We start from the raw sequence: 13,643 nt of genomic DNA on the forward strand, positions 1-13,643 counted from the left end.
AGCTTCAGCATGTATAGGGGCCACATTTATCTCACCAAAAGCATGATATATGCAAAACAAATGGATGGAAGAGGATTTGCAGAGCAGGCATTACCCACCCTTAGCCAACAAGTTTGGATTTTCACTCATTTTCGGGCTCATGCTAAATCAGAGATTTCGACCCTAAAACTTCAACCTAATCACTCCCTCAACTTCCCTATAAATAGAGGATGCTTTTCCCTTCCATAACCAGGCTTCAGAGCCATCGAAACCCTTGATGAAAACACACCTCACTTCCTTCAAAAATAGAGCATTCGGTTAGAGTGTTTGAAGCATTTCTAGCACCACAAAAACATCCCAACACCTTCATTGAATCTTCCTGAAGCTAACTGAATCCTTAGAAGTGGCTGAGACACCCTCACCTAAGCTCCTCAAATCAATCGGAACCACCATATGAACCTTATTCTGACAACCTAGTTAACACCATCATTTCTTTTCAAACGAGTTACCACTTTTCTCCTCATGATCCACTGAAGCTTAATCTCATGTTTTGAGCTTCAACCACAACACCTGCATGATTTAATTTTTATTTTAGGTTTAAGTTATCGTTCAAATTTTTCTGAAATTTCCCATACTCAGGGTCAATCAATGGCTCATGAGTATGGAGGAGGTAACGATGATCCAAAGGTAAGTGGAATCCATGGTTGATTTCACTTGAAACTTTGAGTTGCAGAGTTTTGGATTTTCATGGTTCCAAGGTTGAAGAAGAAGATGTTCGTTTTTACCCGCGTTTTATTTTTCAATTTTGATTTAAAAAATTGGTCTGGTGCATTCTTATTGGTTGATTAAGGTGATGTGTCTTTTGAGTTTAGGTATGTTTTGGTCAACGCGCGTGTTTTGTATTCCTCGTGATCTGGACATTCCATCATGCGTACTAATTATAAGCAGACAGATCATGTGGTTGTGGTTGGTCAACTTATTCATTTTCAATAGAGGTATTTTATTTATATTCAAGCGCGTGTTTGTTTATCAACCAAGAACACTTGGTTCAGTGGTTGGTTCTTGGGCCTATGACCCCAAGGTCAGGGGTTTAACGCCTGGCGCCCCTTTTGTTCAAATTTCTCACCCTTTTTCTTTTATATGTTCTTGAAATTCTGGTGTAGTCAGAGTTTAGATGTTCTACTCCAAGTAATGACATCTGATCTAACATTGTTACTAATATAGCAAGACGGTTATACAAATTAAAATCTAGTACTGATATGCACACATTCACAGATGTCTCGACATCTGCTACTATATCACCATAGAGTGGAAGAACACCCAGTTCTGTCCATCTGGTACAAAGGCACAGCAGAGATCAAACATAGCACTTACTTCTGTTGAGCCTGCATAGTTATCAGCATGATGTCTCAACATTGATTTGAACATCAGATGTTACAGCATTACAGTTTGACCTTATTTTATAACCGACAGAGTTATAACGTGCAGAAGGTAAAAACACAAGTAATTGTTAACCCAGTTCGGTGCAACATCACCTACGTCTGGGGGCTACCAAGCCAGGAAGAAGATCCACTATCAGTAGTATTAATTCAAAGCTAAACTCACTCGTTTACAACTCTTCACTTAATCCCTACCCAATGCAATCTATACCTAGGAACTCCTAGATAGAAACCTCCAGTTTCCATTCCTATCACTACAATCACAATGTAATGGTAAACGACTTGAACTTGCTTCACAGCTTCATTCAAGACCATAATCACTCTTGCCTACAGGCTTTGAGTTACAAATACTCTCAGCTTTGAACACTGAGAAACACATGGTAACCTTCCCACAGATTGGGAGGTTTACCTTACACACACCCCTAAAAATTCATTCTAAGAGGCTTACAAATACTAGGTTACAAAGTGCTATTTATAACCTAATCACCCAACTGGATTTGGGCCTTCAGAAAATCGCAGCAACTTGTTCTTTGCTGTTACAAAGTCAGCAGAAACTTTCTGCTACAAACAAGGTCTTCAATCCTAAAATCTCTCCATATATATCTCCTTATTTTGAGCCTATATATATTCCAAGACCTCCACAAATAATGCCACATAGGATTCTAACTAATTTCCAGATATTAGTGTGCTAACAAATAGGCTATTTGTTAGGTTCCTTAATTGTAGCTTGGTTGTTGGTTTCCTGGATTTTAGCCTGAGAAAAATGCTGAAACAGAAAAACTAAACAACCTACAATATAGCATATGCTGTCAGGAATGAATGTCACAACATTCAGCTTGACATCAAGGACCATATGCTAAGTCTGTTTTTCCTGAAAACAGACTGTACATAATTTGCTGAACTGTACAGGACCAACCTATCCATTCTACAGTAGCAGCTTACAATAATAAATGTCAAGGCATCCAATTTGACATTTACACATTTAGCCTTAAGTCAGTTCTGTTTTCCTCTTGAAGAACAGACTCAGAAACATACTGAAGTGTAGCAGAACTCCACTCTGTTTATTGTTCAGTATATGCTGTCAATGATGAATGTCATAACATCCAGTTTGACATTCAGACAGTAGGCCTTATGCCAGGTCTGGTATTTCCTTGATAACCAGACTGGAAATAAACACTGAGTTCTAACAGAACACCAACTGTTCTATTCCTCAGTATTTGCTGACAGGGATGAATGTCACCACATCCAATTTGACATTCAACAAATCCTGTATTAGCTAATCCTGCAGTAAACTACTCAAGTGTGTCATGACATCAGTCAAGACATCAGAGTACAGTTAGATATTCTAACCTACAATGCAGTCACACCTTCACACCATGTCATGACATCAGTCAAGACATTAGAATCCAGCTAGTGTTTTACCATACAATGCAGCCAATTAAACACCTACAAACTCCCCCTTTGGCAAATTTTTGGCTAAAACACTTTGATCCCCATAACAGAGTTCATAGCAGCGGAATCACACATCTAGCAGGAAATAAACCTAGCTAATACACTCAGAGTGGCAGCACACTCACATACATGGAAGTTAAATAAAAACTTCACAAAGCAGCACACATCAGCTGCTGCAGGGGGGAATCTTCGAATCTGTCAAGAATGTCTGTTTTCACAGACCAATCTGTTGTCTGGGGTATCACCTGTTACTCCCCTTTTTGTCAAAAATGTTGCCAAAGCCAACAACATAAACAGAAAAAATGACAGACTTACAGACTTGGTTTTACTTCACAGTTTCAACCAAGTTAGTACCTACTTGATCTTGCTTTACAGCTTTGATCAAGTAATCACCCACTTTTGCTTTACTGTAGGTACAACCATATCAGATTCCAAGACTTTGAGTCTGACATCTTGATCCACTCCTGCATGAACACTTTCTTGAACTCCAGCAGGCACATAAGATATCTTATGTTAAGACATCACATATGACATCTTGTGAATACTCTGTCCTTTTTGTTAACAAGGCAAACTCTCAGCAGTTTAAACCACATAATAGTAGTTTAATCAGCAGCAGGAGCAAAAACAATTACTAGTTATGGCTACTAGTAATACACACATGCACAAGGGTACTTCTCCTCCCCCTAAATCTTTGCAACAATCAGAATTACTAGTTATGGATGCAACTAGTAAGACACACAAATGTACAATGCACAAGGGTACTTCTTGTCCCCCTAAATCTGTGCATTCATCAAATAACAGCTGCTGTAACTCCAGCACCTGTACCAGCCAGAATGTCCTACTGGCATCTGCTTCCATATTTCCTTATGACTGTAAGTTTCAGAAGGAAATAAAAATATTGTCCAAGGCAATGTCATGACATCCGGTCAGACATTCTTCTGCTCACTCAGCCTTGACACATACCACATCATCCCACTAGCTAACAGGTTTCTAAACCTTGTTATCTGAGAACACATAGACCACAAGCTTGATGATTACTTGCAGTGCAAGGACAGAACTCCCCCTGTCATGAACAACCTACTCTCCTCTTGAAATTGGGAGATCACACATGATCATATCCAACATCCCAAGGTTGGACCTTCACATACTTCCTGATTCAAAGAGAACCCAGACCACTTGATGAATGGAAAACATAAGACGCATCTTCATGTCTTCAAGAGCACACCCTCTGTTCAACCCTCTTGGCTGAACACATCCACACTCTGTGTCAATCTCTCTTCTAACCAGAACAGAAAACCACTTCACAAAATGTTCTAACATTAGTTAGGACATCCTCACAACATAACAGGGCACACCAGCTTAGTCCAAAAGAGCCAGACACAAATTGGGACACATACATTCTCATCCCATTACAAGAGATAATCTTCCATAGATAGCTTAGAACTCCTACCACAAGCTCCAAGAGATGAATAGAGAGACATCTCCTTTTGTCTTCAACTTACTACTTTTATGCTCAAAAGTAATTTGTCTCAGACTTTCCTCAAGAATAATCAGCTGCCATATGTTGATTATCTTGATCCTTCGAACTCACTTCTGAGATAGACCAAATGCCACTGGTTGATTACCTCCTTCATGAATCCTCATATGAAAAAGTCAAATGCCACTTTTTGACCTCTCCAAGTTTATCAGACTTCTCCCAAAGATATTCTGACCTTCCAAGTGAGATTTGAACTTCAAGCTTTTTGAAGTGTCCAATCTACAACCCTGTAGACCCTTCTATCTCAAGTTGATATGCCACTTCACCAACTAAGAATCTGATGTTGAACCAAATGTCACAACATTGTGTTTTGACATCCAGCTGTTGAATTCAGCTCCTTCTTCTGCCACTTGAAAGAACTTCCTCCCTTCACAGAACAAGAGTTCAATGTTCTCATAGACTTGATTGTGGAACCAAGTTTGAGTAAACAACCTCCATCCTGCAGGTTTGCAGTTAAGTCATCCAAGTTCACACCTTGATGAATCCCTGCTTCTTCTCCAAAGACATCAGACACTCTGGTGCATGAGTCTTCAGAAGGACCAGTTAGAGACTAACCCTTCAGCTATACCAAGGATTCCACGTCCTAAGGCAAGGCTGTTTCCATGATGTCAAGAATGCTGCCACTTGTTCTTGACTCCACAGTGTGCATAAGCTAATGCACTTCCTTACCTAGATCAGAAATAAACTGATCCAAGTAACCACCATCAAGACTATGATGTCTTCTTCTTCTTGTACATACCAAGGCTGAACATGTTTCTTGCCAGGAAACCTTTTCAGAGATCATATGCTTTTGCTGCCACCAAAGAGATAGATCATAAGCCAATGTACTATCCTTCCTGTGATTCTGCACAGGGTCTTGAAGAAGTGATGTTCCAACATCTTTAAGAACATCAGTTATCTTGAGCTCCAAGGATAATCAATTAAACACTTGTACTTGGCACAAGTAGACATTGATCTTAAATCCTTTCCCAATTATCCTTTCAGATACTTCCACCATAAGACTACTTTGAAAGTACTCTTCTTGTGTCAACATCTTCTGCTTGCAAGCACCTCGACAATTTTGAAAGTCTTCCCAGATTAAATTCACCCTTAGGAATAAGAGAGATGAATTCTTCCTTGCAAATGTGTCACACAACCACCAGAACCCATGTGACACAGGTCAACAGCCAACCAGACCCTAGGCTGACCAGACTTGAGGAGGTTAACCAAAACTCCCCCTCAACTTAACAATCATGGAAACTCCACACCAATAACCATGCATTGTATATAAATGTCTCAACCTGACATACACCATCCCTACCAGTGGCAACTAACTCTATGAGTTATACCTATACATACTCCAATCACACCAATCAGACTCCAGCTGACCATAAGTACTAGTGATACAAAACAACACCAGTCAATGGTAAATATGCATTGCTAGAGCATACTACCTCAACTAACCTCTGAATCTTCATATTCTCACTCCTCGAAAGAACTGCCACTTCTGAAACGTGGTGTTTGAATAACAAGATTCATGGTTCCAATCCTCTTAAATGGTATAGCAATCAGGTTATCTCATTATTGACTACTAACATCCAGGGGACTTGTCTTCCAACACAACATAGTACTTCAGGGAACAGCTATCCAACCCTGATCAATCAACAGGAATATGCCAAACAGCAGGAGATTGCACAATGTCACATCTCAACCAGCTCAACTTCTAGAGATCAAACTTCTAAAGGTGACCTTCTTGAGCACACACACAGTTGACCCTACCCTTGTCAACTTAGCACACACAGATATCTCCTCTTCCAGGTCAGGAGTAGGTTCCAAACAGAAGTATCCCTTTGTTTGATACCTAAAAACATCTGCTCTTCAACCAGTAGCTGCATACTTGTTGAACAACATGTTCTAACATCGCATAGAACATTAGTTCCACCTCCTTGGAACAAACCTTCCTTGAAGGTCTTCAAGGTCTTCATACACCCTACTCAAGTGAGTAAAAGAATCAGTGATTAAGTGATTCTTACCATCCTGAAGTGAGAACGTCATGATGAGTGGACTTGAGGAGACTCAAGTATCTTTGACATCTTCAGTAGATTATGATGAGATCTTGAATACAGCAGCCTTTCATCCACATGCGGGGAAACAACATTAGAGTTTGAGTTTTGCCAGGTATTATGCAGCGGAAATCATAATACAACTCAACCTATGAACACACACTTCACCAGATCAGCCTCCAAGACCATACCAAGTTTGAATGTGATTCAATACTGGCACAGCTGTCCCACACACAGGCCAATTGCCACCCTCCAGAGACAGGTACACACCATTCCTGTCATGAACAGTCCATCCACCTACTTCAAGGGACCATTCAGGGAAATTACAGAACCTTTCACAGGTTCCAGCATCAGTACTAACATAACTCCTTGCAAGATACCAGAAAGTATCACCCATGGATCTCATCCAGAAGCAGAACAGGATGCCTGCTCTGATACCAATTGAAATTCTGGTGTAGTCAGAGTTTAGATGTTCTACTCCAAGTAATGACATCTGATCTAACATTGTTACTAATATAGCAAGACGGTTATACAAATTAAAATCTAGTACTGATATGCACACATTCACAGATGTCTCGACATCTGCTACTATATCACCATAGAGTGGAAGAACACCCAGTTCTGTCCATCTGGTACAAAGGCACAGCAGAGATCAAACATAGCACTTACTTCTGTTGAGCCTGCATAGTTATCAGCATGATGTCTTAACATTGATTTGAACATCAGATGTTACAGCATTACAGTTTGACCTTATTTTATAACCGACAGAGTTATAACGTGCAGAAGGTAAAAACACAAGTAATTGTTAACCCAGTTCGGTGCAACATCACCTACGTCTGGGGGCTACCAAGCCAGGAAGAAGATCCACTATCAGTAGTATTAATTCAAAGCTAAACTCACTTGTTTACAACTCTTCACTTAATCCCTACCCAATGCAATCTATACCTAGGAACTCCTAGATAGAAACCTCCAGTTTCCATTCCTACCACTACAATCACAATGTAATGGTAAACGACTTGAACTTGCTTCACAGCTTCATTCAAGACCATAATCACTCTTGCCTACAGGCTTTGAGTTACAAATACTCTCAGCTTTGAACACTGAGAAACACATGGTAACCTTCCCACAGATTGGGAGGTTTACCTTACACACACCCCTAAAAATTCATTCTAAGAGGCTTACAAATACTAGGTTACAAAGTGCTATTTATAACCTAATCACCCAACTGGATTTGGGCCTTCAGAAAATCGCAGCAACTTGTTCTTTGCTGTTACAAAGTCAGCAGAAACTTTCTGCTACAAACAAGGTCTTCAATCCTAAAATCTCTCCATATATATCTCCTTATTTTGAGCCTATATATATTCCAAGACCTCCACAAATAATGCCACATAGGATTCTAACTAATTTCCAGATATTAGTGTGCTAACAAATAGGCTATTTGTTAGGTTCCTTAATTGTAGCTTGGTTGTTGGTTTCCTGGATTTTAGCCTGAGAAAAATGCTGAAACAGAAAAACTAAACAACCTACAATATAGCATATGCTGTCAGGAATGAATGTCACAACATTCAGCTTGACATCAAGGACCATATGCTAAGTCTGTTTTTCCTGAAAACAGACTGTACATAATTTGCTGAACTGTACAGGACCAACCTATCCATTCTACAGTAGCAGCTTACAATAATAAATGTCAAGGCATCCAATTTGACATTTACACATTTAGCCTTAAGTCAGTTCTGTTTTCCTCTTGAAGAACAGACTCAGAAACATACTGAAGTGTAGCAGAACTCCACTCTGTTTATTGTTCAGTATATGCTGTCAATGATGAATGTCATAACATCCAGTTTGACATTCAGACAGTAGGCCTTATGCCAGGTCTGGTATTTCCTTGATAACCAGACTGGAAATAAACACTGAGTTCTAACAGAACACCAACTGTTCTATTCCTCAGTATTTGCTGACAGGGATGAATGTCACCACATCCAATTTGACATTCAACAAATCCTGTATTAGCTAATCCTGCAGTAAACTACTCAAGTGTGTCATGACATCAGTCAAGACATCAGAGTACAGTTAGATATTCTAACCTACAATGCAGTCACACCTTCACACCATGTCATGACATCAGTCAAGACATTAGAATCCAGCTAGTGTTTTACCATACAATGCAGCCAATTAAACACCTACAGTTCTCTTCAATTTATTTTATTTTTTTATTTCTTTTTAACCAAATATTTCATCAAGTACATTTCATCAATTATTTATTACCACTAACCATTTATTTTTTATCATTTTAATTGGACCTTTTTGCCCTTGTATTCGGTCATGGTTGATGATAATCTATTGGTCATTGGTAATTGATCCTAAGGTTGATTAAATCTTCAACACTTCAAACATGTTGATGAATGATCAATGGATCATTCTTGATATTTTAAGGTGTTGATAGATTGACTTTAGTTGATCATGTCTGAACCTCTTGATGTGTAGATGAGACCCTCGATTACTTGAGTTTTGTTTTTCTGATTATACTTGTGTTACATTGTATCCATTGATCATTAATCATTAACACTTGGATTTGGATGTCTAACTTGTACATTATTTGACCTTTAACTTATAATTATTTGGGTGGTATAATCTTTCACTTTTCAAATCATTGATAGATTGACTTGAGGTTGTTATAACCTTCTTTGGTCCAAATCTATTTATAGATTATCATGGATCATCTTTCAATACTTTGCATTAATGATATGTTATCCTTCGATCCGCCATATTTTGAGTCTTTTGACTTATGGATAGATAATCCATAGGTAACCTTGTGCACTTTGATTTCTAACCACTAACTTTCATCACTAACCATTGATTTTGTTGACCTGATTTATCATTTGTCATTTATCTTCCTTGTCAATTTATTATATTGTCATTTATTTTCAAAGTATTTTATGTTCATACTCATCATCATTGTATATACATCTCATGCATATTTATTTCATTGTCATTTACTTATTGTTATTACATAATTAAAAAGAACAAAAATATGATAAAAACCAAAAAAAAATAAAAAGATGCATTCATTTGTGACCCACTATGGACTTAGAGGACTCATTAGGATCTTTGCACTTGGACTTTACCATAATTCTTGACCCATAGCTCTAACTTGGATTTTCATTTGTAGCTTGCAATCTTTTACTGTAAAAATGACATTCATGACACTATCCTATGGAGACATGCTCATAAGTCCATTTATCGATTTGTTAGCATGGATCACTTTGCACACACAAGGTTTTCTCTTGGGCTACCTAACAAGAGACCCTTTATTTTTCGCATTTGGTACCTTGTAAATATTCATGTATGCCACCATTTCAAAATCAATAAGCAATAAACCATTGATCAAACGCCAAGTGGCATTTTCTTAATCAAATCCAAAAATACAACAAAAAATATGATTAGAATTGTATATCACAAACCTTAAGTGGTGGGGAATGAGTAAGAATTGAGCTCTCCTACCTTTACTCTGAGTATTTTGGACACAAGACGTTTGACTTATTTGTCTAAAATATTCGCATGTGTTCATAGTCTTTAGTGCAATTCTAATAAAATATAATCTCTTTTCAAAATTCCTAAAATCAAAATCAACTCATTTATGCGCCTTAAGGCATCACTCCGAAAACTTTTTTTCAACGTAAAATCAACCAACACACAAACATTTTCTACTCCGAACTACGAAGCTCTGACTCTTCATCTCCCGATGATGATACATAGACATAAGAGCCCCAATTATTGGCAAACACAATAATAAAAAACATCAATCTCATTCTTTTCCCCTCTGATAATAAGAAAACTTTAAGATAAAAACTCACGCACGCAAACAACTTAAATGATTTTCATAGAGTACCATGAATGTGAGAGATGTTAATACTTTCTCTTTGCATAATCGACTTCCGAACTCATATTTGGTTGCAAGACCAATCCTTAATCTTTTTCTTTTTCTTTAGAAGATTTTATCGACAATTTTCCCTTTCCTCTTTATATAAAAATAAATAAAATTCGATGGTAACTCTGTGTCAATCGATCAATTTTTTTTTTCCTATAACAACAGTAGTGTGCCAAAATCGATGCGGCATTTGCAACAAGCGATGGTGACCAGAAGGTTAAAAAAAACAAATGCCAAAGTGAATCATGAAAATGAGTGGAATGCAAACCGGAGTTTGGACAGTCTATATAAAGAAAGAAAAAAATCCCACCGAAAACAATGAATTAACCAAGTAAAATACGGTGAAGAATAGCTTATAATTAATTATATAATATAGTCAATATAAAACTATTCTATACAAATATTCTTAAAACGGTATATTTATAAATATCAACAATTTACACCTCATGATACTAATACTGACTTGATCCCTACCTCTTTCTATCTAACAATACGAGGCGTGTTCAATTTTGGAGTTGATAATAAATCATGATACTTTCAATCCGAAATAAATTACTTCTTTTCATGGCTCAGAAAATAGACAAGATGTATTAAATTCATCCTTCTCTCATTGCTTCAAATAGAGATAAGTTTTCAGCACATGGGTAAAGACAACAAGAGCATTATTAATTTATATTTTGGAATGTTCTGAGAACAAAATTTACAGTAGCCGATAAATAACACTGTAAAAACTCTACCCAAATAAAGCTCTCTATGTACAAACGCTATAAGATTATGTCAACACGATGAGTACTCCATGTCCACCAAACGAGAGAGAATCTCATCACAACTTGGCCGTTCTTGAGCGTCTGCCCAACAATCTGTAAAAAAAAATGGAAAAAAAATGATTAAGTTGAACCAGATGAGTACAAATTGTCATTAAAATGTGATTTAAACATGTAGTGGGACCTGAAATCAGTCTGCCTAGTGGGCCTTCAGGAACCTCCAATCTGGAACCCTCATGAGCAACAGAATAAACCACCTGATCAAAAGTAAAAATGATAATTTGTTTCAATGAAATGCAAAGTAGAAATAGAAAAACACTAGAAAATGAATAGATCATCAGTTGAATATACCCTCTCAGGTGGTACGCCTTCCCATGGTCTGTTCAAGTTGTACAGCTCCCACAGTATCACCCCAAGGCTAAAGATATCACATTTTTCATTGAATGGTTCATTTCGGATGAGTTCAGGAGCCATCCATTCTGGAGTTCCAGCCGAAGAAGAATCTCTGATTGGAGATTCTATCATTATTCTTGAAAGCCCAAAATCACAGATTTTCACGGTCCAATGCTTGTTCACTAGACAATTTGCACTTTTCAAATCACGGTGAACAATCTTCATACGGTGTATGCACATCAAACCCCTACACGTTAACAAGGTGTAGAGGTAAGACCTCACCCGATTATGATTAAAAACAGGTAATAGATGGTAATAGATGAAATTCGCTGACACCAATGGCCTAATAAATCATAATTTCAATTCAAAAAATATTGCCTTGACTCAAATGGTAGATCATTTAGCAATTGATACAACAACTTATCACACTAAATGAGGTCGGATACATGGATCAAACACACCATAATGTTTTAGTATATATCACACTTATATCCAACTCACTAATTTCTAGATCTTACTATACATCTAACGCAACGCAACATAACATCATCATCTTTACTACACTTATTCCATTCTTGTTTTGATTTCTCTACTACCGGGAACCAAAGACACGGCAAGTCAAAAGAATAATGGACTTGCAACAAAGATGTCCCACTGCCCACTACCAAATACAAGCCAAAAAAACCTGTGGGCAGAATACCCAGGAAAAAAAAACTATCAAAGATCACTATATTAATAAGCAACAACAATCTTACATTGGCTACACCAAACACATCCTCCACTTAAGTTGTGGAAATAATTTGTAGGTATACTTCTTCCATTTATCTTTTATATCACTTTCATCAACCAAAGAGTTATCTCCTTCAGCATACATACACTTCACTTGAACCAAAACACAATTGATAAGTTTTAGTTATTACTTCGCTCACCGCCAACTTGGTCTATATATATTTTTCTAAACTTCCAGCTTTTTTTAACCTAGATCAAGCTTTAAAAGCTTCCTTTTTTATTCTACTAACTTAATTCTGCACACTTTTGTTTTACCACCAAGGTTCTTTACCCTAGGTACAAAACCTCTTTATCCTTCCAAAGTCTCTTATGCTACTTTTTTAATCACATGTGTCGTCTTGTCACACATATCATTCATACTTTCTTATGGCTCCCTCGAGACCTCCCTCTAAAACTCCATATTGGAAGATCTTTTGTTTTTCACTCTTCAAATACTACCACTTGATTTGTGGAATCGTAGTATGACTTCTCTTCGCTCTCCCCCAAACCCTTACATCAATAACATACTTTGGATTGGATAGTCAAGCTCTCTCTAGGTTCCTAGCCCTTACATTTATAACATACTTTATGTTGGGTATTTAAGCTCTCTTCAAAAGTGACTTTGCAATCCAAACAAATCTTTTTGTCCGATTTTGCCTAATAATAAAGAAATCAATCTAAAAATATGTCACTTCATCCTTGTATGTCGTAAGATGGTCCTTTTTCCTAGAGTATGAATTACTTATAATAATATCAAAAGCTAGGTTGTTAATCTCGAATATCGGCGCGTAGGACCGAACCCCAAAATGCTATAGCGGCATAGCGGATAGCAGGATGACCGCTATTGTGAATTTTAAAAGCCAAGGTAAACATTTAACATGAATACCTAAATACTTAAAATAAGTTTCAACCACATATATAATACCTTAAAAACAGGAATTACAACAACAGACATAAATTCCAACAGCACCACAATATAAGTTCCCGTCAAATCAAATTATAAATGTGCTCAAAATGACCAAATCAAATTATGAACGTAAATAAAACGTAAACAAAATGACTAAATCACATCCACCTCATACTTACATCCAAATTCCACCACATTAATATCACCTTCCACATCACTTTATTTAATTTCAAACTCTTCTTCTTCCACCTCCAACTCCTCATCTCCATTAGACACTAATGTATCAAGCCTAGAATGATGTCTAGTAACTCTTGCTGGTTCATTAGCCCCAATGGCATTACCAACAACTTCTCAAGTCAAACTCTCTTCTCCCAAAACCAAATCATCTTCCAATATTTCATTTCCATCCTCATTTTGTTGCAACCATTCATAAC

General features: G+C 37.3%; 1 protein-coding gene across 4 annotated transcripts in view; it reads right to left on the bottom strand.

Annotated features, from left to right (window-relative positions):
- Nucleotides 1-10,965: 10,965 nt before the first annotated feature.
- LOC127086992 (serine/threonine-protein kinase EDR1) overlaps nt 10,966-13,643 on the bottom strand; it is a 34,192-nt gene continuing 31,514 nt past the window's right edge. For 3 of the 4 annotated variants that reach the window (XM_051027822.1, XM_051027819.1, XM_051027820.1), the window contains 3 exons: nt 11,493-11,781; nt 11,326-11,398; nt 10,966-11,237 (listed from right to left, as the gene is read on the bottom strand). In XM_051027822.1, coding sequence (XP_050883779.1) covers nt 11,155-11,237; nt 11,326-11,398; nt 11,493-11,781 — 445 coding nt within the window. In that variant the 3' untranslated portion in view covers nt 10,966-11,154. Of the gene's footprint in view, nt 11,238-11,325; nt 11,399-11,492; nt 11,782-13,643 lie in introns of those variants that run through there. The other variant, XM_051027823.1, reaches the window with a different exon arrangement.

Source organism: Lathyrus oleraceus, chromosome 5, assembly GCF_024323335.1.
Source record: "Lathyrus oleraceus cultivar Zhongwan6 chromosome 5, CAAS_Psat_ZW6_1.0, whole genome shotgun sequence".
Lineage (NCBI taxonomy): Eukaryota > Viridiplantae > Streptophyta > Magnoliopsida > Fabales > Fabaceae > Lathyrus > Lathyrus oleraceus.